This window comes from Aotus nancymaae, unplaced genomic scaffold (genome assembly GCF_030222135.1).
Source record: "Aotus nancymaae isolate 86718 unplaced genomic scaffold, 86718_ANA_hifiasm-v0.15.2.pri h1tg000021l, whole genome shotgun sequence".
NCBI classification, from domain to species: Eukaryota; Metazoa; Chordata; class Mammalia; order Primates; family Aotidae; genus Aotus; species Aotus nancymaae.
This window is the reverse complement of record NW_026988433.1, coordinates 30,941,666-30,967,324: the sequence shown is the minus strand read 5'-3', so window position 1 is coordinate 30,967,324 and position 25,659 is coordinate 30,941,666. Positions and strand designations below refer to the sequence as shown.

Genomic DNA, 25,659 nt, shown 5'->3' with positions numbered 1-25,659 from the left:
CCAGGTCCCTGGGTTAAATTCTCTGGAGCTGCACCAGACACCTCTGGGCACTGTGACCCCAAAGCCCTCAACTTGTCAACAACTTGTGACATTTTTTGTGTTATTTTACCCATTCACTTTTCCTGTGCCTTGGCCTCTACCTTTCCATAGAGGCACTTCAATGCCAGGGACAATGGCCTGATCCTCCTCATGTGGGTTCTAGCTCAGTGCCTTTCTTATAGCGGCAGGATTCGTTACATGTTAGAACCATCCATCCTTATCTAAGTACTGTGACCCTTCTGGACCTGCATTGGTTGGTGAACAGATGATAAGGTTGGTGACACCCAAGTTTTGTTACTGCTATGATAGAAAATGTAGAGCGTCTTCTTCCCTGCAGCCGTTCTGTCTGGTGAACAATGTTCTGTGGTTTTTGTCGTTTTTTGGGGGGGGGCGGGGAAGGGTGTATTTTTAATAGACATGGTTTTATTATGTTGGTCAGGCTGGTCTCCAACTCCTGACCTCAAATGATCCTCCTGCCTTGGCCTCCCAAACTGCTGGGATTACAAGTGTGAGCCACTGTTCCCAGCGGGACTAACATTTAAAAGATACAAGGCAGAGAGCAATAGGTAAGATACTGCACAGAAGCAAATTTTCAGTAATGGTGGTGGTTTTGCCTATGAAAGAAGATGTTCTGTGTATCGAGGAGACTCTCCCATCTGGCCTTTTGGGTTTTTTTTTTTCCATTTTTTTATTATTTTTAAAAATTTTCAGTAGAGACAAAGTTTCACTGTATTGCCCAGGCTGGTCTTAAACTCCTGGGCTCAAGCAATCCTCCTGCTTTGGTGTCAAAGTGTTGGGATTACAGGTGTGAGCCACTACACCTAGCCCTCGCATCTGCTATTATGCTTGGAAGAAATGTGGGCTTGGTTTCTCATGACACATCTCAGCCCTAAGCGCCATCATCATGCTTCAGAAGCAGAATAGATCCTTCTAGACTCGTGTAAAAGTAAAGAGCTGCTTACCTGCTGTGCTGCTTTTTTTTCAGACAAAGTCTCACTCTGTTGCCCAGTCTGGAATGCAGTGGTGGGATCCAGCTCACTGCACCCTCGACCTCCTGGGCTCAATTGATCCTCCCACCTCAGCCTCTTGAATAGCTGGAGACTGTAGATAGGCATGCACCACCATGCTCAGCTAATTTCTATTTTATTTTTTTGTATGTGTAGAGATGGCATTTTGCTGTGTCCTGCAATGCTACTGCTTTTCCCCGTCCTCCTCCTCCTCCTCCTCCTCCTTCTTCTTCTTTTCTTCCTAACAGAGTCTCACTCTGTTGCCCAGGCTGGAGTGCAATTGTGTGATTTCAGCTCACTGCAACCTCCTCCTCCTGGGTTCAAGCAACTCTCCTACCTTAGTCTCCCAAGTAGCTAGGATTACAGGCATCCGCCACCACATCCAGTTAATTTTTTTTTTTTTTGAGATGGAGTTTCACCTAGACTGGAGAGTAGTAGCACAATCTCAGCTCACTACAACCTCTGCCTTTCGGGTTCAAGCGATTCTCCCACCTCAGCCTCCTGAGTAGCTGGGATTACAGGCACATGCCACGACACCAAGCTAATTTTTGTATTTTTAGTAGGACAAAGTTTCACCATGTTGGTCAGGCTAGTCTCAAACTCCTGACCTCGTGATCCACCTGCTTCGACCTCCCAAAGTGCTGGGAGACAGGCGTGAGGCGTGAGCCACCGTACCTGGCCTTTTTTGTGTTTTTGTATTTTTTTGGAGACAGATCTTGCTCTGTTGCCCAGGCTGAAGTTCAGTGGTGTGATCTCAGCTCACTGCAACCTCTGCCTCTGAGGTTCAGGTGATTCTTCTGCCTCAGACAGCAGGCATGCACCACCACGCCTGGCTAACTTTTGTATTTTTAGTAGAGACAAAGTTTCACCATGTTGGCCAGGTTGGTCTCGAACTCCTGACCTCATGATCCGCCCTCCTCGGCCTCTCAAAGTGCTGGGATTACAGGAGTGAGCCACTGTGCCTGGCCCCTTTTTTGGTATTTTTAGTAGAGATGGGATTTCACCATGTTGGTCAGGCTGGTCTCAAACTCCTGACCTCAGATGATCCACCTGCCTTAGCCTCCCAAAGTGCTGGGATTACAAACATGAGCCACTACGCCCAGCCCACATTTTTTTTTTTTTTTTGGAGATGGAGTTTCACTCTTGTTGCCCAGGCTGGAGTGCAATGGCACTATCTTGGCTCACTTCAACCTCCGCCTTCCAGGTTCAAGTGATTCTCCTGTCTCAGCCTCTCGAGTAGCTGGGATTACAGGCATGAGCCACTATGCCTGGCTAATTTTTTGTCTTTTTAGTAGAGACACCATGTTGGTCAGGCTGGTCTTGAACTCCTGACCTCAGGTGATCCGCCCGCCTTGGCCTCCAAAGTGCTTGGATTACAGGCGTGAGCCACCACACCCGACAGTACTTCTTATTGAGAAAATGGTAGCCATGTTTGTCCCGGATCTGAAAGTTGAGGACAGATAATATGTGACATGCGTTGGCCAGGCTGTCAAAGGCAGGTTTTGAATGTTCATGGAGGTGTCTGATGTAGTTGTGATTAACATCACCCCAAGGTGAAGTTGAAATGGGAGACATTCAGAAATGGGAAAATAAACTGACAAGGTGAACCATTTGTGAGATGCTCAAACCACAGACACTACAAGGAAGGGGCTTAAAATTTAACAAGGAAGCCTTCAGGAAAAGCAGAATGACAGGAGAAAAAGGCATGGAATTGCCGTCTTGTTGCCAGGAGTTCTCAGCCAACAGACACAGACACATATATTGATTGCTCCCTTGTGCCTGGGGCTTTTGGGTTGTTTGCTCTCTGCCTACCTGAGCAGCTGGAGTACTGGATGGCCTCTACCTCCTCCTAGAAAACAAGTCCTTGATGCAGCAGCAGGATGTGGATAAGAACCACACAGAGAGAAGAAGGCTGGTCGTGGCTTTTACTAAAAACACAAAAAATTAGCTGGGCATGGTGGCGCAGGCCTGTGGTCCCAACTACTTGGGAGGCTGAGGCATGAGAATCACTTGAACCTGGGAGGCAGAGGTTGTAGTGAACTGAGATTGTGCCACTGCACTCCAGCCTGGGTGACTGAGTGAGCCTCTTTCTCGACAAAATGAAAGAACCAAACATAGAGAAGTGATGAAAGTAACTCTGTATTCATCCACTGGCCCTGAAATATTCAACCTTTTCTGTTTGTTTTTTTTTTTCTGAGATGGGGTCTTGCTATGTTGCCCAGGCTGGTCTTGAACTCCAGAACTCAAGCAATCCCCCCACCTCAGCCTCCTGAGTACTTGGGATTAAAAGTGTGCACCCCTATGCCAGGCTGACCTTATCTCTTAGCTCATCACCTCCTCCTCTCCTCTACCCCTTTTCTTTGTACTTCCCTTCAACCACACTGGCCTTCCTGTGCCTTAAACACATCAAGCACCCCTCCTTCTCAAGACCTTTGCAGTGGCTGTTCCCTCTCCCAGATGTTCTTCCTGCAGCTATTTTTCAGTTAACTCCTTTGTTTAAATGTTGCTATCTTGATGAGACCTGCCCTGATCACTCTTTTTTATTATTTATTTTTTTATTTTTATTTTTTGAGACAGAGTCTCCCACTGTTATTGCCCAGGCTAGAGTGCAGTGGCGTGATCTTGGCTCACTGCAACCTCCGCCTTTTGGGTTCAAGTGATTCTCCTGCCTCAGCCTCCCAAGTAGCTGGTATTGCAGGCACCCACCACCACACCCGATTACTTTTTTGTATTTTTAGTAGAGATGGGGTTTCACTATGTTGGCCAGGCTGGTCTTAAACTTGTAACCTCGTGGTCTGCCTGCCTCAGCCTCCCAAAGTGCTGGGATTACAGGTGTGAGCCACCATGCCCAGCCTATTTTTTATTAAAAAAATTTTTTTTTGAGATGGAGTGTCACTCTTGTTGCCTAGGCTGGAGAGCAATGGTGCGATTTCGGCTCACCACAACCTCTGCCTTCTGGGTTCAAGCAATTCTCCCGCCTCAGCCTCCCGAGTACCTGAGATTACAGTCATGGACCACCAAGCCTGGCTAATTTTGTATTTTTAGTAGAGATGGGGTTTCTCCATGTTAGTCAGGCTGGTCTCAGACTCCTGATCTCAGGTCATCTCCCTGCCTGGGCCTCCCAAAGTGCTGGGATTACAGGCGTGAGCCACTGCACCCGTCCTCTGATCACCCTTTTTAAAAATTGCACCTGACCACTACGGGTCCCCTATATCCAGTCTTATTATTCACCATAGCACCTATCACCATCTAACAAATCATGTGATTTAATTTATTTATTATGTTTATTTTCTGTCTCCCTTCACTGGATTGTAAGATCCATGAAAGCCCTCAATATTTACTGAAGGAATATTTCTTGGATACTTACTCTTTACCCCAGGACAGGGCAGATCCCTTAAGGAAAAGCTTGACCTGGCCATTGAGTTTGGTGGCAGGTCAGTGAGCTTCCTTTTACATTCTAACATTGCTCAGCCAATCCGATGGTCTAATGTTTTTAGCACAGTTGAACACTTTAAATAGAGCCACAACCGTAAGGAGGACCTCTCCCCGGTATGACATTTAGAATCAGCTTCCTTATCAGATACTTTCTCCTTGTCACATTGTTATTCTTCAGCATATTGGAGAAGTTGGCAGATGGTCACCTTTATGAATAGGAATAAATATTCAAATTAAAACTCACTGATGCCAGTTGTCATCTACTGGGTTAGCAGAAACCTAAATGTTTGATAATAGTACTGGTGAGAATATGGGGAAACAGTCTCTCTCATACGTTGCTTACAGGAACGTGAATTGATTTCAGTCTCCATAGTGGCACTTGTATAATATCTATGAAAATGACAGATACACAAACACACATACACACACACACACACACACACACCCATCATTTGATGGAACAGCGTTTTTTTTTCTTGGAAATTTATCCTGTAGGTATACATGCCCATGTGAAGAAAGGCATATCTACAAAGTTACTCAGGGCATTGCTTTGAATAACAAAAGATTGGAAACTACAAATGACCATCAGTAGAGAATTGCCTAAAAAATATGGTTTATTTATTTATTTATTTATCTTTATTTATTTATTTATTTTGAGACGGAGTTTCGCTCGTTACCCAGGCTGGAGTGCAATGGCGCGATCTCGGCTCACCGCAACCTCCGCCTCCTGGGTTCAGGCAATTCTCCTGCCTCAGCCTCCTGAGTAGCTGGGATTACAGGCACGCGCCACCATGCCCAGCTAATTTTTTTTGTATTTTTAGTAGAGACGGGGTTTCACCATGTTGACCAGGATGGTCTCGATCTCTTGACCTCGTGATCCACCCGCCTCGGCCTCCCAAAGTGCTGGGATTACAGGCGTGAGCCAACGCGCCCGGCTGAGATGATCATTTATAATGAATATTGACTTCACAAACACATGAAATTAGTTAATTCTAAGAAAAGCACAATAAGAAAATTGAAGATCCCAAACTTTTGCAGCCCCCAAATTAATTGAGGGTGATGGATGCAGTGTTGTTCAGCCTGAGTCTACTATAAATATATAATTTCTCCTCTGATTTAAATTTTCCCTGTCATTTGAGTACAACAAATTCCTTTGTTCTCACTGAATTAATAAAATTATGACTATTTTTCTTTTTTTTTTTTTTTGTAAAGACGGGGTTTCACCATGTTGGTCAGGCTGGTCTTGAACTCCCGACCTCAGGTCATCTGCCCGCCTCGGCCTCCCAGAGTGCTGGGATTACAGGTGTGAGCCACCGCACCCAGCCGACTATTTTTCATTTTAAAAAGGCATTCGAGTATTACTCACAAGTCTTGACTGTTGCAGGGCTGACAACTTTCAAAAACATTTCAATTTTTTTTTGGTTGGGGGACAGTGTCTCGCTCTGTTGCCCAGACTAGATTGCAGTGGCGTGATCTCAGCTCACTGTAGACTCTGCCTTCTGGACTCAACTGATCCTCCCACCTCAGCCTCCCGAGCAGCTAGGACTACAGGAAGAAACCCGGGAGGCTGAGGTTGCAGTGAGCTGAGATCATGCCACTGCACTCCAGCCTGGGCGACAAGAGTTGGACTCCATCTCAAAAAAAAAAGGGGGAAAAAAAGATGGCAGTAGTGAGTACTTTCCTTCTAATGTTGTGAAGATCAAGTAGGATGTGCCTGGCAGAATGTAGTTGCTAAGGAAGTGTTCATTTCTATTTTTCAGTTTTTTTTATTTTTTTGAGATGAAGTCTCACTCTGTTGCCCAGGCTGGATGGAGTACAGTGGGACAATCTTGGCTCACTGCAACCTCCGCCTCTTGGGTTCAAGTGATTCTCCTGCCTCAGCTTCTGGAGTAGCTGGGATTACAAGTATGCGTCACCACGCCTGGCTAATTTTTGTATTTTTAGTAGAAACAGGGTTTCACCATGTTGCCCAGGCTGCTATCAAACTCCTGACCTCAGGTGATCTGCCCACCTTGGCCTCCCAAAGTGCTGGGATTACAGGTGAGAACCACTGTGCCTGGCCCTATTTTTTTCTTTTGGTGCTTGTAGCTACCGGAGTCCATGCAAGGATGGCTTCTAGAGACTCCCCTTAAAAAAGTTCCCAAATCAGACCACTTTCATCTCCCTCTTTATCACCACACTGGACTGAGCCATTGTCATCTCTTGACAAACTGCTAAAATAACTTCCTTACATTCTCCCTGGTCCACAATGGCCTCTCTACAATCTTTTCAAAACATTCTTTAAAAACGTGTTGTATATGTGAACGAGAGGGAACTCTGATGGAGAGAGGGCAAAATTGCATGTGGGTAGTGGAGAAAAGAGCAGGCAAGGTGTTTTTATTTGTTAGTAAGAAATTCTTTTTAAGTTTCAGCATCATTGATACAGCTGAAGGGTGCCCCCCATTTCTAAAACAGTCATCACCAAGTGAAGTTGCCATAATGTTAGCTCTCAGAACTAAAAGTAGCTAATAAAATGTGATATGACTTTTTATTCCCATACTTATCCCTTTTAAATAATACATTTAAATATTGTAAAGATGAAGGAAATAATGGTCTCTTTATACTGGGGCATTATGGTTTTTTTAGATTCTAAGTCCCAATCAATCATCCAAGCAATTAGCCTATGAGTTTGGAACAATCTAATAAATTTCAGGCTGGAGACACATGATATTGTATTTTGTTAGCATTTAAGTTCCTCCAATAAACCGTAACTCTAGGCTTTGAAGTATTTAAATCCTGTATATCCAGTGACTTAAAGAACAATGTTTGGCCGGTTGTGGCGGCTCACGCCTGTAATCCCAGCACTTTGGGAGGCTGAGGTGGGTGGATCACCTGAGGTCAGGAATTTGAGACCAGTCTGATCAACATGGTGAAACCCCTGTCTCTAAAAAAATAAAATAAATAAATAAATAAATAAAATAAAATAAAATAGCAATGTTTGACCAAGCTTGGGAAAGTCTTCTATTATCCAGCACTCTTTCTTTGTATCATTTTCATTCCTTTCAGTATCAAGTGATTATTTACTAGCTTAACATCATAAATTAGCTTGAAGTAGGATGTTACACAAACGACTTGGAATTTTCCACAGTCTGCTTAACTTGCAGAAATGTAAATACAGGAAATGTGAACATAAACGGATTTCCTAGGCACAACCTACCCTTAAATAACTGTGTAGACATAACAGCCTCAACAGCTTCTAGACCGCAGGCAAATGAACAATTTGCTGGCCTTGTCCTCCTTACCGTTTCCAGGAAGTGCCTTATTACAAGGAGGCAAATGAGGGGTGGGTGGGACTGGGCAGGGCCCACTACACTGCAGAAACTGTGTGGTACAGAATGATGTGGTAGGAGCTGGGTAGAGAGACTACTGCTACCAGGCTGGGAAACAACTGGTTTCGCCTCTCACTCGTTCTCCAGTTTACTGAATCAGGCACCCATGGGCGTTTAGGCCAACCAAATACTACTACCAATACCCTTGCATGATGGAATCACTTAGCTTGGGCTTAAAAAAAAATAAAAAATAAAAAGAGGTGGCTGGTCATGGTGGCTTATGCCTGTAATCCCAGCACTTTGGGAGGGCAAGTCAGGCAGGTCATTTGAGGTCAGGAGTTCGAGACCAGCCTAACCAACATTGTGAAACCCTGTCTCTACTAAAAATACAAAAATTAGCCGGGCGTGGTGGCATGCACCTGTAGTCCCAGCTACTCAGGAGGCTGAGGCAGGAGGATCGCTTGAACCTGGAAGATGGAGGTTGCCCTGAGCTGATATTGTGCCATTACACTCCAGCCTGGGTAACGAGCGAAACTCCGTCTCAAAAAAAAAAAAAAAAAAAAAAAAAAAAAAACAGAAAAAACAAACAAACAAAAAAAACAGAGGCTACCCAAGGGTCTCTTGGTTACCTGTTAGTTTTATGTTCATCTGGATTCCAATATCACCAGAAGATGTGACTTAATATTTACTTATGTATGCTGTCCAAAAAAGGAAAAAACAAAACAAAACAGAATTTACTTAATATATAAGATCAGACATGGAAAGACTTATAAGAATAGTTTTCACTGAGAGGTAAGAGCTTTTTCATTTTTATTTGATTTTTTTGAGATAGAGTCTTGTTGTGTCGCCCAGGCTGGAGTGCAGAGGTGCAATCTCAGCTCACTGCAACTTCAGCCTCCCAGGTTCAAGTGATTCTCCTGCCTCAGCCTCCCAAGTAGCTGAGATTATGGGTGCCCATCACCATGCCTAGCTAATTTTTTTTTTTTTTTTTTTTTTGTATTTTAGAGATGGGATTTCACCATGTTGGCCAGACTGGTCTCAAACTCCTGATCTTAAGTGATCTGCCTGCCTCGGCCTCCCAGAGTGCTGGGATTACAGGTGTGAGGCACCACGCCCAGCCTCTATGATGCCTTCTCATCACCATGCTGGTTCATTTCATGGCGTGCTGGAGGTAGCCGGTATCTGCTCCTCAGCATGGACTGTGCATTTCTCTTCCAACTCCATGTTCAGTGACCTGCATTTTCATAGCCCAAATTTTATTTTTATTTATTTTTGTTTTCATTCTTTTGGTAGCCTGAATTTTAACATGTTGGGAGTATTTTCACCATGAAAATTGGCAAATGCCACAAACCAGGCACCCTCCAGAGCTAGCTGTTAAACACTGACCAGCATATATATCAGTGCTGGCTCGCTGCCCCCAATCATTCTCCTACTGGCTTAGTTCCTTGCCTGCTGTTAGAGCAGAGCAGAGTAGAGGCTGAGAAGTCAGGGAGTTAAACATCTGGACTGGGATACGGAATCCTCTGTGCAGCTCTTGAACAAGTTATATAGCCTCTCTAATACCCAGCTTCCTACTTTGTAAAGTGGGGTTGATATACACTCCCCTTGGGGTTGTGAAGATGAAATGAAACAATGTATGGTAAGCACCTAATGGTGCCTGGTGGGTACAGAGTCAATGCTCAGTAAATTTTTTTTTTGGCCAGTGCCGATTGTCATTCATTCAACAATACATATGGAATGGCTATTTGTAAGGTGCTTTTGGTTCCACCTGTATGGTTTTATTTTATTTATTTATTTTAATTTTAGTACCAAGTGTTCTGAGCTTCCCTTCACCTGTATGGTTTTTTTAAAAAATTGTTTATTTATTAATTTATTTTTGAGACAGGGTCTCACTCTGTCACCTAGGCTGGAGGGTAGTGGCATGATCTCGGCTCACTGCAACTTCCGCCTACTGAGCTCAAGTGATCTTCCCACCTTAGCCTCCCGAGTAGCTGGGACTACAGGTAGGTGCCACCATGCCTGGCTAATTTTTGTATTATTTATTTATTTCTTGAGACTGAGTCTGGAGTGTCTTGTCACCCAAGCTGGAGTGCAATGGCGCCATCTTGGCTCGCTGCAACCTCCATCTCCCGGGTTCAAGCAATTCTCCTGCCTCAGGCTTCTGAGTAGCTGGGATTGCAGGCATGCACCACCATGCCCGGCTAATTTTGGTATTTTAGTAGAGATGGGGTTTCACCATGTTGGCCAGGCTGGTCTCGAACTGCTAACCTCAAGTGATCTGCCCGCCTCAGCCTCCAAAAGCGCTGGGATTACAGGCATGGGCCACTGCATCCAGCCAATTTTTGTATTTTTTGTAGAGACAGGGTTTCACCATGTTGCCTAGGCTGGTTTCGAACTCCTGAGCTCAAGTGATCCACCCTCCTTAGCCTCCCAAAGTGCTGGGATTATGGGTGTGAGCTACCATGCCTGGCATCCACTCATATGGTTTTAAATGTACAGATAAGCAAGAATGAAACACCACCCTGGAATTCTGAGTTTTCCAATCACGTATCTGATGTCATGTGGACTCTACATCTGGGCCTTTGACATAGTCGCAACTTACCATCAGTAGACAGGGTCCCCAGGTCTGGTCTTCTCTTTTGTCAGAGCACCTAGAGCACCTTCATCCTCCACCTCCCTATCTTCCTAAATATCCTCCTCATGCTTTCATTGCCTTCCCTTTCTCCTCAAACAGGCAAACAACCTTCTTCGCAGCGCACCTCCTCTGCGTTTGCTCCCATGCCTGGGATGTGGCTGTCTGAGGTTCAGAGTTATTCTCAGACCTGTGTAACAAGAACTCTAGGATGAGTCACCTGGTGCCTGCTTTTTTTAATAACCTGAGGCCAAGGCAGGAAGGCCTGATTTCCCTGGCAGAGTTAATTGTCTGGCAAAAGTGCTGCCCAGAGTAATGAGCTGCCTCTGCTTTTTATCCCGTTCCTGGTTCCCATTCCTGCCTCCGTGCCCATTCAGCATTGTGCTCAGAAGGGCGTCTTCCACTTCAGCATTCCTTTAGCGTGAAAAATGGTTATCATGGGAAAAGTGCTAAATTCTAAACCCTTCAGGTTCTTTTTTTTTTTTTTTTGAGATTGAGTCTCACTCTGTCACCCGGGCTGGAGTGCAGTGGTGTGATCTCGGCTCACTGCAAACTTCATCTCCCAGGTTCAAGTGATTCTCCTGCCTCAGCCTCCTGAGTAGCTGGGATTACAAGCACCCACTACCATGCCCAGCTAATTTTTGTATTTTTAGTAGAAACAGGGTTTCACCGTGTTGGCCGGGCTGGTCTCAAACTCCTGAGCTCAGGTTATCTTCCTGCCTCAGCCTCCCAAAGTGCTGGAATTATAGATGTGAGCCACTGCACCCAGCCTAAATTCTAAACCCTTCAGGTTCTTGCAAGTATCAGTGACGTTGAGATTGAATTAATTTGGAATAAAGGCATTTGTTGTAAGGGAGGCTATTAACTTCTTCTTTTCTTTCTTTTTTTTTTGAGATAAAGTCTGGGTCTGTTGCCCAGGCCAGTGTAATGGTATGATCTTGGCTCACTGCAACTTCCACATCCTGGGTTCAAGCGATTTTCCTGCCTCAGCATCCTGAGTAGCTGGGATTGCAGGTGCCTGCCACCATGCCCAACTAATTTTTATATTTTTTAGTAGAGACAAGAGTTTCACTATGTTGGTCAGGCTGGTCTCAAACTCCTGGCCTCAGGTGATCCACCTGCCTTGGCCTCCCAAAAATGCTGGGATTACAGGCGTAAGCCACCACGCCCGGCCCTATTAACTTCTTTATACTCCAGTTTAAATATGAAGTGTTCACAAAACTTAAAAAGTTGCTGCTTTCTGCACACAGAGGCTCCTTGTGGAATTCTTCAGGCACTTACAAGTGCATCATTGTCAACGTGATCAGTTTTTCATTACTTGAATTTCAGAGCTGTTTACAGATGTAGAAACACTCAAAATGGGTACACGTTGTTTCACGTCGGCAGCTCTTTCACCATCAGTTTTAAAGTGGGAAAGTTGCTACGTGAGCAGCCTGAAAATGAAAAACAAGTTAAAGCTTGGCACTAATAGAAAATAGAACATGTTGGCCAGACGTGGTGGCTCACACCAGCACTTTGGGAGGTTGAGGCAAGAGGATTCCTTGAGCTCAGGACTTCAAAACCAGCCTGGGTAACATAGCAAAACCCTGTCTCTAAAAAATAAAAATAAAAAAATTAAAAAAATGAACATGTTGCCGGGCGCGGTGGCTCACGCCTGTAATCCTAGCACTTTGGGAGGCTGAGGTGGGTGGATCACCTGAGGTCAGGAGTTCAAGACCAGCCTGGCCATCAATGTGAAACCCCATCTTTAAAAAAATAAAATTAAATTTAAAAAAGAACATGTCAAACAGTATTTTCCAACTCATCTAATTAATTGAAAGACTATACCTGAAAAATGTTTTACAGAAACATTTTTGTTAAAATAATTTACCACAATTAATATACCCAGATACATTATTATTTCCATAAAGTACTCCTAGAGATCAGTAATATTCCTCAGCTTTTTATCATAATATTTTCAGCAGATAATAAAATCTCAGTTATTAGAAAATAAAGTGATGTGTTTATATAACATCCCAATATTAGAATTTTCAAACATGATTTTATTTTATTTTGAGACCAAGTCTCTGTCACCCAGGCTGGAATGCAGTGGTGCCATCTCAGCTCACTATAACCTCTGCCTCCCAAGTTCAAGCGATTTTCCTGTCTCAGCCTCTGGAGTGGCTGGGACTACAGGCACCTGCCACCATGCCTGGCTAATTTTTGTATTTTTTCAGTAGAGGTGGAGTTTTACCATGTTGGCCAGGCTGGTCTCGAACTGCTGACCTCAGGTGATCCTCCCACCTTGGCCTCCCACAGTGCTGGGATTAGAGGTGTGAGCCACCACCCCTGGCTTCAAACATGATTTTAGTTCAGTTTTTTTTTCAAGGTAGTCACAATTTACCACTGAGAATGAACACATATCAAGGTTAGTGGGTTTGATCATTTGAGAAATGGCAACACCATTCAATTTAAACATTTTCTGACTTTTTACTATGGAATTTTTCATGGTATAAAAATAAATTTTAGATTTTTTTTGAGCCAAAATGAAAATACTTTAGAACAACATCAGGCCAAATCTTTGAATTTCAAAGTGGCTGAACACCTAAAAGAAACATGATATAAAACTTGCCAATTACATGTCTTCTCAGAGGTCTGGACTGAATTTCTCTCTAATAATTTGGATATTTCTTCTCTTTGCCAGTGATACAGGAGCAACACCTCCAGAGAGTGGTATTTTTGGATTTATGATTAGCTTCTCTGCATTTCTTGGTAAGTACACAATAATTATTATAAATAATTGAAAAGCTCACAATTCCAAGTGAAGTCAGATGTGTTATTTTTAGTTTGTATATAATTTTTATTTTATTTTATTAATTTTTTCTGAGACAGAGTCTCTGTCGTTCAGTCTGGAGTGCAGTGGTGTGATCACAGCTCACCACAGCCTCGACCTCCCAGGCTCAGGCAATCCTCCCACCTCCAGAGTAGCTGGTACTACAGGCATACACCACCATGCCTAGCTAATTTTTTGTGTTTTTTGTAGAGATGGGGTTTTGCCATGTTGCCAGGCTGGCCTTGAACTCCTAGGTTTAAGTAATCCACCTGCTTTGGCCTCTCAAAGTGCTGAAATTATAGGTGTGAGCCACTGCACACAGCCTGGTGTATAAGTTTTTAAAAGCACAACCTTTGCAGCTAGATTTTTGTGCTATTTTGAGAAACTGAAGTGAAAAGATATCCTAAATTATGGCTTTATTAGAGAACTATACTTTATTTAGTAATTTGTGACAGGATTTGCTGTAGGTGGTTTTAAATACCAAACTTCTGGAATGGATTTTAAGTGCAATTTGGTTTTTAAAAATGTTGATTTATATTCAAGACACTTATGTAAACCAAAGACACCCAATGAGTAAGCTAAGTTTCTCAAAGTGTAGTCTGAAGGCAACTAGATGCCACACTACTCAACCAGAACCTTTGCGAGTGTGGGTTCATGAATATGCATTGTCAACAAGCACTCTAGGGGACTTGGATTCTCACTAAGTTTGAGAACCATTGATAAAGGCATTATCTTACCTGTTAGAGAAAGGGGAAAGGTGAAGCGAGACGTAGTATGATTTTTCTTTTCAATTCCTCAGATGCACCTGAGATGCAGTTGACAGGATACAACCTCATCATGAGCCAATTAATGTAATGCACAGTAATTACAACTATTGCACAATTAATGTAAGGCTGAGTCTTCTATAAGGTGATCCAAGTATACAGATGTTAGATGCAGGGCTTTTTCTCTTAGTCCTGCTGTAATCTACCCGCATGGAACAATCATGTGTTTGCCAAAGGCTTATTGTGTAACCAGCGCTTTCTGTTCCTCTCTACTGGTACAGGGTGGGAAGGGACAGTGATGCTAATCCTACTTAGTGACTTGGCATCTTTAGAATTTGTTCGTCCTACTTGGTAGCGGCAAAGTTTCACCGCATCACCCATTTGTAGTCCTCCTAAGGTTTTGGAGGTGAGCAAGGGGAAGTAGCAATATGGAGTTTGTCAATCCCAGTGCCCTGTTATGCCATCCTTGCCACAAATCCAGACTTGGAAAACAGAGAGATTATTTGATCACAGCAAGTGATAAATATGGCTTTTGCTTCTGAATAAAGCAGAAGGTGACATAAATATATTCATTTAAAATAGTCTGTGTGAGCTAGGTGCAGTGGCTCATGCCTGTAATTCTAGCATTTTGGGAGGCTGAAACAGGAGGATCTATTGAGTCCAACAGTTCAAGACCAGCCTGGACAGTGTAGTAAGATCCCATTTTTACAAAAAATTAAAAAGAAAGAGAGAAAGAAAAAGAGAACGAAAGAAAGAAGAAATAAATTAGCTGGGTGTGGTGATGTGTGCCTATAGTCCCAAGTAGTCCCAATGTGTGCCTATAGTCTTAATGTAGTGAGATCCCATGTTTACAAAAAATTAAAAAGAAAGAGAGAAAGAAAGAGAAAGAAAGAAAAGAAAGAAAGAAAGGAAAGGAAAGAAAGAAAGACAGGAAAGAAATAAATTAGCTGGGTGTGGTGATGTGTGCCTATAGTCCCAGCTACTTGGGAGGGTAAGGTGGGAGGATTGCCTGAGCCCAGGAGGTCAAGGCTGCAGCGAGCCATGATTGTGCCACTACACTCCCACCCAGGTGACAGAGCGAGACCCTGCCACCAAAAGAAAAAAAGATGTTTATGATAAGTTGTTAGTTTTTAGCCTGCTATTTAAAAATTCAGGCATATATTATGGCCACCATACTATGTCAGTGTATACACATCTACTTTATACTTTCCGTGCATGCATGATATCCTTTGCAAGGATGTATTATGATTTATTTAATTAGTCCCCTATTGTTCAACATTTAGGCTATTTCTGGTATTTTGTAGTTACAATGTTGAAGTGAACATCTTTTAAATATATCTTTGCATATTTGTGTTTTTCTATAAATTTGCTGAGTTAAAGGGAATATGTATACAAAATTATGATAACCATTTATTCAACATTTACTAAGTACGTACTATATGATAGACTTTGTACTTGTTTATACTTAGTGTTGAGGGCACAACAGCAAACATAACAGACAAGACCCCTGCTCTCATGGAAGCTACACTTTATTGCCAAATTACAACAAATGGTATTTGGTTAATTGACTAGCTGTTTGGAAAAACATACCTTTACTATCCTTCTCACATCATACACAAGAACCAATTGCAGTTTAATAAACATGAAAAGCAAAACTATGTGATAATTAAATTACAGGAGAATATTTTTAAACCTTGGAATAGAAACTTACACAAAACCCAGAAGCATGGACTGATTATGAGTACATAAAAAATTAAAACTTCTAAATGATGGAAAATACAAGAAACATTGTTAAAAGACAAATAGCTGAGCAGAAGAAAATGTGCAATATTTATAGCAGATAATAGACTAATGGACATAGTGTGTAAAAAGTAACTACAAATTAGAAATAGACAAGCCCAAGAGAAGAATAAAAAGAAAATTGTAAACATGCATTTCTCAGAAGAAGAAATGCAAATGACCAGTAGATATACTGAAAATTGCTAAATCTCACTAATGATCAGGGAAATACAAATTAAACCAACAGGTTGCATTTTTCATTTATTAGATTGAAAGTAATTAAAAGGCAAGGGCATACAACATTGCTCTCAAATTCTGCCGGTGGGAGTCTAAATTGTTAACTGTCTTTGGAGCAATTTGGAGGTGTTTCTAAGCATTTTAATTGTGCATGTTGCTTCTAGGAACCGGTCTTTTAATATTGCTTCTAGGAACTGGTCTTTCAGAAACACCTGAAAGTGTGCCCAAAGATTTATATACAAGGATATTCATTGAATGTTGTTTGTAGCAGGAAAAATGTGGAAACAATGTAGAAATTCGTTCTTAAGGGAATGATGAAATAAATATAGTGTCTCATACCATAGAGCATCATGAGACCCCTGAAAACAATGAAGTAGATCTATTTGTACTTACATGAAAAGATCTCTATGCTACATTGTTAAGTAGAAAAAGCAAGTCACTGAATAATGCATATACTATAAGAGCATCTACATGAAAAGGACAATAGCCAAGATGTGTGTGTGTCCATGCTGGGGAGAGAGTAAGATGGAGTCAGGAGGGACAGGGGTGGGAAAGTGGGGAGACTTGCAATCAGTACATGTGATATGAAGCTGCTTCTGTTTTTCATTCTAAAGAAATCAAATTATGAACATTCATCAAAGTTCTCTTCTTTTTCAGGTGCAGCCACGATGTATACAAGATATAAAATAGTAGAGAAGCAGAATCAAACCTGCTATTTCAGCACTCCTGTTTTTAACTTGGTGTCTTTAGTTCTTGGATTGGTGGGATGTATTGGAATGGGCATTGTCGCCAATTTTCAGGTATAAGCTGGAGCTTTTTCAGTTATGAGGAGCGGTGGAGTGCATGTGTCTGAGGAGAGTAGCAGGAATGCAAGAGGCACACTATGCCCTTACAGCCACTAAATGCTTGATGAGTTTACAATAAGTGGGTTAGTCCACTTTTTAGAAACAACCTTTTAACATTTAAAAGTCAGGGCCGGGCACAGTGGCTCACGCCTGTAATCCTAGCACTTTGTGAAGCCAAGGTAGGCGGATCCTGAGGTCGGGAGTTCAAGACCAGCCAGGCCAACATGGCAAAACCCCATCTCTACTAAAAATACAAAATTAGCTGGGCACAGTGGCACGCACCTGTAATCCCAGCTACTCAGGAGGCTGAGGCAGGAGAATCGCTTGAACACAGGAGGTGGAGGTTGCAGTGAGCTGAGATTGTGCTACTTGCACGCCAGCCTGGGCAACAGAGCAAGACTCCATCTTAAAGCAAACAAAATTTGAAAGTCAGTTCTGTACTTGGGAGAAATGGGGTGCACATTTGCATAATTATGAGAGAGTGTGTGATTCAGAGGAGGCCTTGGGCTTTGCATTGCTCAGTGTTCGCATCGATGTGGTTTGATGTGTTGGGGGAGCTACCTCAACTACTGTGATGATTTTGTTAAGAGTGTGAAAATATTTGCACGTGTTTACGAATTCTACCATTTAAACTTCTGGTGTTCAGAGAGGAGGCTCTTGGTGACATTTCCTTATCTTTTATGACAGTATGCATTTTGTTTTTCATAACAGCAAACATTTATTGAAATTTGTGACATGTTTATTAAAATATCCCATATTTTAATTCATACAATTATAGTAAAAGCCTTGTAAGATATGCACTATTATTTTCCCTATTTATCCATGGCAAAATGGAGGCCATTACTATTTCGCCATGGATAAATAGGCGCCATTTCCCTATTTATCCATGGGAAACGGAGAGGTTACTACTTGCCCAAGATGAGATAAGTAATGCACGGCAGAGGTGGGTTTTTGTTTTTTGAAATGGAGACTTGCTCTTGTCACCCAGGCTGGAGTGCAATGGCACAATCTTGGCTCACTGCAACCTCCACCTCCCAGGTTCAAGCGATTCTCCTGCCTCAATCTCCCAAGTAGCTGAGAATACAGGTGCCCGCCACCACACCTGGCTAATTTTTGTATTTTTTTAGTAGAGATGGGGTTTTGCCATGTTGGCCAGACTGTTCTGGATCTCCTGACCTCGTGATCTGCCCACCTCAGCCTCCCAAAGTGCTGGGATTACAGGTGTGAGCCACCACGCCTGGCCCAAAGGTGGGCTTTGAATGGAAGTCATCTTCCTAGAGCCTGTGAGAGCTATCTTCAATGCCAAAATGGAGAAATACCTGTGACCATAAAAAGCAAGTACACAATGCACAGTTCTACCATCAGGAAGCGCACACACACAAATACAAAAAGGAAGACCTAGAATGATATAATTTGTCTAGTGCAGTGTGGTTATGGTTTAATGGGGGCTAGTATAGATATATCATTTTATCCTCTGAATAACAACATCATAAGAGATACAGATGTCAGTTTTTTTTTTTTTAGATGGGGTTTTTAAAAAAAAAAGAAGAAGAAAGAAAGAAAAAAAGAATGAAGAAGAGGAAGAAAAAGGAAGAGAAAGAGAGAGAGAGAATGGGAGTATTGCTTTCTTGCCCAGGCTAGAATGCAGTTTAGAAATGGGTATTGAAAACCTCTTTTATACCAATAATTATACTTAATGATGTAGACAGGAAGGAATAAGGGAAGAAAATAACAAACAAGCAGCCAACCAATATTTCATTTAAACCTCTGAAATGCTATGCGATTACTGAGGAGTGATTTACTTCCAATTATGTAGTCACTTTTGGAATAGGTGTGAAGTGGTAATGTGTGTTTTGTGTATTTAAAGTGGAGAGTTCTATAAATGTTTATTAAGTTTACTTGTTCCAGGTCTGAGTTCAAGTCCTGGATGTCCTTGCTAATTTTCTGTCTCATTGATCTATAGAATCGTTAGCTCTTCTTGTTACATTGATCCTTTTGCCATTATGTAATGTCCTTCTTTGCCTCTTTTGCTCTTTGTTGCTTTAAAGTCTATTTTATCAGAGGCGAGAATTGCATCTCCTACTTTTTATTTATTTGTTTATTTTTACTCTGTGTATGGTTGGTAAATCTTCCTCCATCCCTTTGTTTTGAGTCTTTGTGTATCGTTGCGTGTGAGATGGGTCTGGATGCAGCATACTGATGGGTTTTGGCTTTTTGTCCAATTTGAATATATATGAGTTTAGTACTGCCATTTGATGCTAGCTGGCTGTTTTGCCCATTAGTTGGTGTACATTTTTCATTGTGTTGATGCTGTTTGCTTTTTGATATATTTTTGGAAAGGCTGATATTGGTTGTTCCTTTATATGTATAGTGCTTCTTTCAGAAGCTCTTGTAAAGCAGGCCTGGTGGTGGTGAAATCTCTAAGTACTTGCTTGTTCGCAAAAGATTTAAATTTTCCTTCGCTTGTAAAGCTTAATTTGGCTGGATATGAAATTCTGGGTTGAAAGTTCTTTTCTTTAAGGATGTTAAATATTGGTCCCCACTCTTTTCTGGCTTGTAGGGTTTCTGCTGAGAGATCTGCTGTAAGTCTGATAGATTTCCCTTTGTGGGTAACCTGACCTTTTTCTCTGGCTGCCCTTAGTATTTTCTCCTTCATTTCAACCCTAATAAATCTGGCAATTATGTGCCTTGGGGTTGGTCTTCTTGAAGAATATCTTTGTGGTGTTCTCTGTATTACTTGGAGTTGAATATTACCTTGCCTTGCTAGGTTGGGAAAGTTTTCCTGAATGATATCCTGAAGAGTATTTTCCAACTTGGATTCATTCTCTTTGTCACATTCAGGTACACCTATCAAACGTAAATTAGGTCTTTTCACATAGTCCCATATTTCCTGGAGACTTTGCTCGTTCCTTTTTATCCTTTTTTCTCCAATCTTTTCTTCTCATTTCATTTCACTGAGCTGGTCCTCGACTTCTGATATCCTTTCTTCTGCTTGATCAATTTGACTGTTTAAACTTGTGCATACTTCGCGAAGTTCTCGTGTTGTGTTTTTCAGCTCCATCAATTCACTTATATTCCTCTCTAAATTGTCCATTCTCATTAGCATTTCGTCAAACCTTTTTTCAAGGTTCTTAGTTTCTTTGCATTGGGTTAGAACAAGTTCTTTTAATTCACAGAAGTTTATTATCACCCACCTTTTGAAACCTGCTTCTGATAATGGAACATGCTCGCTCTCCATTAAGCCTTGTTCCGTTACTGATGAGGAATTGCGACCCCCTGTAGAGGGAGAGGCATTCTGCTTTTGAGTATTCTCTGCCTTTTTAGGCTGGTTTCTTCCCTTCATTATATATTTACCCCTCTGTCATCTTTGTAATTACTGACTTTCTAACTAGGTCTCTGAGCGGATGTCTAGCTTGTTGATTCCCTGCACCGAAATCTGAGCAATCCACTGTGCTGGCCAAAACAGCGGTGTTAAGATTGATGGTGCTTTTCTGCCCGGGAATCTCTGGACTCTGCACCAAGAACTGCCACGCTGAGGTGCCAGCTAAACCGCCGCGCCGGCCACAAGAGTCGCCCTGGCAACTCGTGGGGCTCCTCCGCTGGGAATCTCTTGGTCTGTGAGCAACAAAAATTCCTCTGAAAGTGTGGCATCCTCTCGTTCTCTGCGCTTTCACTGGGAGCTACGAGCCCGAGCTGCTAGTGATCAGCCATCTTGGATCTAATTCATCCAGATGTCAGTTTTTAAACCGTTAAAGGGCAGACTTTAAGAAGAAAACTTAGGTGGTTAAATAATTTTAACTTTTGCTTCTCCTTAAGACTTCAATGACGTGATTAAATCGTCACACAAACTAAAAATAGAATCTTAACTTCCCAAGGAGCAAAGTGTTTGACTTGTCATTGTTCTGATAACTGTATCTTTACCACTTCCTTGTTCAGTATCCTGTAATTCATCTTTGTCTTGCCAGGAGCAAACCAACTTGAGCTGTTAACTCAAGAAGATTTTGAGATGTGAGGGCAGGAGAGAGTGTGACTACCTCTGGTGGTTTTTCTTTCTTTGAAGAGACAAAGTCTTGCTCTGTCCCCCAGGCTAGAGTGTAGTGGTGCGATCTTGGCTCACTGCAACCTCCGCCCTGGGTTCAAGTGATTCTCATGCCTCAACCTCCTGAGTGGCTGGGATTACAGGTGCCCACCACCATACTTGGCTAATTTTTGTATTTTTAGTAGAGACAGGATTTCACCATGTTGGCCAGGCTGGTCTCAAACTCCTGACCTCAAGCGATCCACCTGCCTTGGCCTCCCAAAGTGCTGGGATTACAGGCATGAGCCACTGTGCCTGGCCATGGTGATTTTTCTTGAGTTGCAATAAATCACATTTTTGAGCAGTTTACAGATAATCTTTTTCTCAAACACGTGGGTGAGATGGCTACTTTTTTGTGTGTCCTCACTAACTTCTGTCAATACTTTATTTTCCCTCAGAAAGTTTTCTTTTTGAAATTCTATCGTTTGTGGCAACATAGATGAACCTGGAGGACCTTATGCTAAGTGAAGTAAGCCAGTTACAGAGGGACAAATACCGAATGCTCTCACTTTTATGTGGAACCTAAGAAAGTCAAGCTCACAGAAGGGGAGAGTAGAATGGTGTCACAGGAGTGAAGGGGAGGATGAGAAGTGGGGAGATGTTGGTGAAAGGGTACCAAGCTTCAGTTAGAATGAATTAATAATTCTGGAGATCTATTATTGCACAGCATGGCGACTATAGTTAATAATAATGTATTGTATGTTTCAAAATTGCTAAAACAGATTTTAAATGTTCTCATCACACACAAAAAAAAGAATATGTGAGGTGATAGATATTTTAATTACATTGATTTAATCATTTCACAATGTTAACACACATCAAAATATCTACAGCCAGGCGTGGTGGCTCATGCCTGCAGTCCAAGGACTGAGAGAAGCCCAGGCAGGAGGATTGCATTAGCCCAAGAGTTTGAGACTAGTCTGGGCAACATAGGGCAACACAGGGAGACCGTTCCTCTGGAAACACACACACAAACACACACACACACACACACACACACACACACACACACACCCCTACAAGCCTCATAAATACAAACAATTATTATTTTTTGAGATGAAGTCTTGCTCTGCCGCCCAGGCTGGAGTGCAGTGGTGCAATCTTGGCTCACTCCAACCTCTGCCTCCCAGGTTCAAGCAATTCTCCTTGCCTCAGCCTCCTGAGTAGCTGGGATTACAGGCACCCGCCAACATGCCTGGCTAATTTCTGTATTTTTTAGTAGAGATGGTGTTTTGCCATGTTGTCCAGGCATGTCTTGAACTCCTGACCTCAGGTGATCTGCCCCTCCGCCCACCCCGCCCAGCCTCCGGAAGTGTTGGGAGGCATGAGCCATTGTCCCCGGCCTATAAACAATTATTATTTGTCAATTAAAAATGAAACTTTTTAAAGTTTCCTTTTTAGAAAAGAAAATTTCTGAGGTTTAACCCTGTCAGTATTCACATATTCTATTTTGTTGTTACTACCTTTTAAATTACCAAGAGAGTTTCTAAAAAGCAGTCCAAAAAGAGTGCCGGGTTTTAACTTTATCAAAAATTCATGTCTGGGCCGGGCGCGGTGGCTCATGCCTGTAATCCCAGCACTTTGGGAGGCCGAGGCAGGTGGATCACGAGGTCAAGAGATCGAGACCATCCTGGTCAACATGGTGACCTACTAAAAATACAAAAAATTAGCTGGGCATGGTGGTGCGTGCCTGTAATCCCAGCTACTCAGGAGGCTGAGGCAGGAGAATTGCCTGAACCCAGGAGGTGGAGGTTGCGGTGAGCCGAGATCGCGCCATTGCACTCCAGCCTGGGTAACAAGAGCGAAACTCCGTCTCAAAAAAAAAAAAAAAAAAAAATTCATGTCTGATGTAAAAATTATTTCCCTGCTTTTTTGATTGACTGATTGATTGATTGATAAACAGTCTCACTCTGTCACCTAGGCTGGAGTGCAATAGCACAATCATAGCTCACTGTAACCTTGAACTCTTAGACTCAACCTTGAACTCCTCCTGTCTCAGTCTCTTGAGTAGCTGAGACTACAGGTGCACCACCATGCCTAGCTAATTTTTATTTTTACTTTTGTAAAGATGGGGTCTTTCTATCTTTCTGAGGCTGATCTTAAACTCCTGGCCTCATGTGATCCTCCCATTTCTGCCTCCCAAAGTGTTGGAATTACAAACACAAGCCACCATGCCCTGTCCTATTTTATTTTTCATATATAACTTATCTGAATCTATATGCCCATGCTAGGAATCATATTTATTTATTTGTATTTGTATTTTTATCTTTATTTTTTGAGACAGCGTCTTGATCTGTTGCCCAGGCTGGAGTGCAGTGGTGCGATCATGGCTCACTGCATCTCTGCCTTGTGGGCTCAAGCAATCCTCCCAGCTCAGCCTCCTGAGTAGCTGAAACTACAGGTGTATGCCACCACAGCCAGCTAATTTATATATTTTTAGTAGAGACTGTCTTGCCATGTTGCCCAGGTTGGTCTTGAACTCCTGAGCTCAAGTGATATAGCTGCCTCGGCCTCCCAAAGTGATAAGATAACAGGCATGAGCCACTGTGCCCAGTCTTTAATTTATTTTTATTCTATTTTTTGAGCCAGGGTCTCTCACTCTGTTGCCCAGGCTAAAGTACAGTGGTGCTATCATAGCTTACTGCAGACTTGGTCTCCCGAACTCAAGTGATTCTCCCACCTCAGCCTCCCAAGTAGCTGGTACTACAGGCACGCACCATCATGCCCAGCTGATTTATTTATTTATTTGAGACAGAGTCTCGCTCTGTTGCCCAGACTGGAGAGCAGTGGCACAATCTGAGCTCACTTCAGTCTCCACCTCCCGGATTCTAGCAATTCTACCTCAGCCTCCCGGGTAGCTGGGATTACAGGCATGTGCCACCATGCCTGGCTAATTTTTGTATTTGTAGCAGAGATGGGGTTTCACCATGTTGCCCAGGCTGGTCTTGAACTCCTGACCTCGTAATCCACCTGTGTTGGCCTCTGAAAGTGCTGGGATTACAAGCATTAGCCACTGTGCCTGGCCATGATTTTTTAAATTTTAGTAGAGATGAGTACTTGCTGTGTTGCTCAAGTTGCTCTCAAACTCCTGAGCTCAAGCAGTCCTCCTGCCTTGGTCTCCCAAAGTGCTGGGATTACGGCTTGAGCCACTGCACCCGGCCTATGCTAGGTATCTTAGGTATACAGAAACTATACGACGTGTTGCAGAGCGTCCATGTGGTCATATTTGAATATAACAGAAATCATGTAATGAATTTCTCCCCTATTGATAGGTTTGATACTTGGAAATATATTTCCTTAGAAATAAGTTAAAAGGTCTTTTTTCTGCATCTTCCTTTCTTATGTGGAGAATGAAAATTTAATATCAGCTCATTTGTGCTCCAGGTTGAGGCTGAACTGTCTGGATGGCAAACACTGTGGTGCTGGGGGAGCCCAGGTGGCCTAGGTCAGAGGAAAGCTGGGGGAAGAGCGCGTTCATGGTGAGCTGGGGCCGAGGGATGCTGTGGCCAAAACCAGGCTCTCCTGCACAACACTTTAACTTGCTCTTTGCAAAGCTTGCATTTTCAAATTTAAGCCAAGACCCAGTGGTTCCATCTAAATGTTCTTCTACTGGAAGGATGGTGCCCAGTGCACATTTGAAGGAGCTGAGGCCGGGCACAGAGGCTCATGCCTATAATCCCAGCAGTTTGGAAGGCTGAGGCGGGTAGATCACCTGAGGTCAGAAGTTCAAGACCAACTTGGCCAACATGGAGAAACCTTGTCTCTACGAAAAATAGAAAAATTAGCTGAGCATGGCGGTGCATGCCTATAATCCCAGGTATTCTGGAGGCTGGGGCAAAAGAATTCCTTGGACCAGGAGATGGAGGTTGCAATGAGCCAAGATCTTGCCATTGCACTCCAGCCTGGGCAACAGAGTGAGAGTCTGTCTCAAAAAAAAAAAAAAAAAGAGAAAGGAGCCGAAGTTGAGGTGCCTGGTTGGTTATTCTGAGTGTATACAGGGTCTGCTCCGACTTTTTCCTAGACTGGCATAGGGGCTGCCTTCTAAGTTGAAATGGCTGGTTACAGGATGGTGGGGGACAGGGAACTTGTTTAGAAGGTGCCTTTGAAAAAAAAAATTAGCCAGAACTGGGCATGGTAGCATGTGCCTGTAGTCCCAGCTACTTGAGAGGCTGAGGTGAAAGGATTCCTTGAGCCCAGGAGTTCAAGGCGGCAGTGAGCTATGATCATGCCACTGCACTCCCACCTGGGCAACAGAGTGAGACCCTTTCTCAAAAAAACCCCAAAAAATGAAAAAAAAAGAAGAAGAAGGAAAAGAAGAACGTGCATGGCAAAAGCAGAGGTTTTACTTAGATGATGTGTTCATTTGGGGTGCCTTGGGAGGAACGAGCAGGGATTATCAGGGAGCAGGGAGCCTAAAAACCCCAAACCACCCTTGGCACCATCATGGAATAAGTCATGTACTTTATTATTTTTTCAATCATATCAACTAAAGTTTATTGATTACATCAAATGAAAATTTCTATAATGAAGAAGGCAAGCTGAAGTCATAAAAGATGGGATTCACTTTCATTTTAGAAAGCGACAACGTAGATGTAAAGAAATTGCTTAAGTGAAAAATGTAGTATTGCAGTTCCATTTTGCAAGCTGAAAAATGATTTTGTCAACACACATAAAATCTGCACATTTATATGCTGCATGTTATTAGAAAATTCCACCCCTCAAT

General features: G+C 42.7%; 1 protein-coding gene across 2 annotated transcripts in view; it reads left to right on the top strand.

Annotated features, from left to right (window-relative positions):
* DRAM1 (DNA damage regulated autophagy modulator 1) overlaps positions 1–25,659 on the top strand; it is a 41,200-nt gene that overhangs the window by 738 nt on the left and 14,803 nt on the right. For both annotated transcript variants that reach the window (XR_010343839.1, XM_012469231.2), the window contains exons 2-3: positions 13,105–13,172; positions 16,671–16,813. Coding sequence is in view for 1 of the 2 variants with exons in the window: in XM_012469231.2 (XP_012324654.1) it covers positions 13,105–13,172; positions 16,671–16,813 (211 nt within the window). In the remaining variant the exon portion in view is untranslated. The remainder of the gene's footprint in view (positions 1–13,104; positions 13,173–16,670; positions 16,814–25,659) is intronic.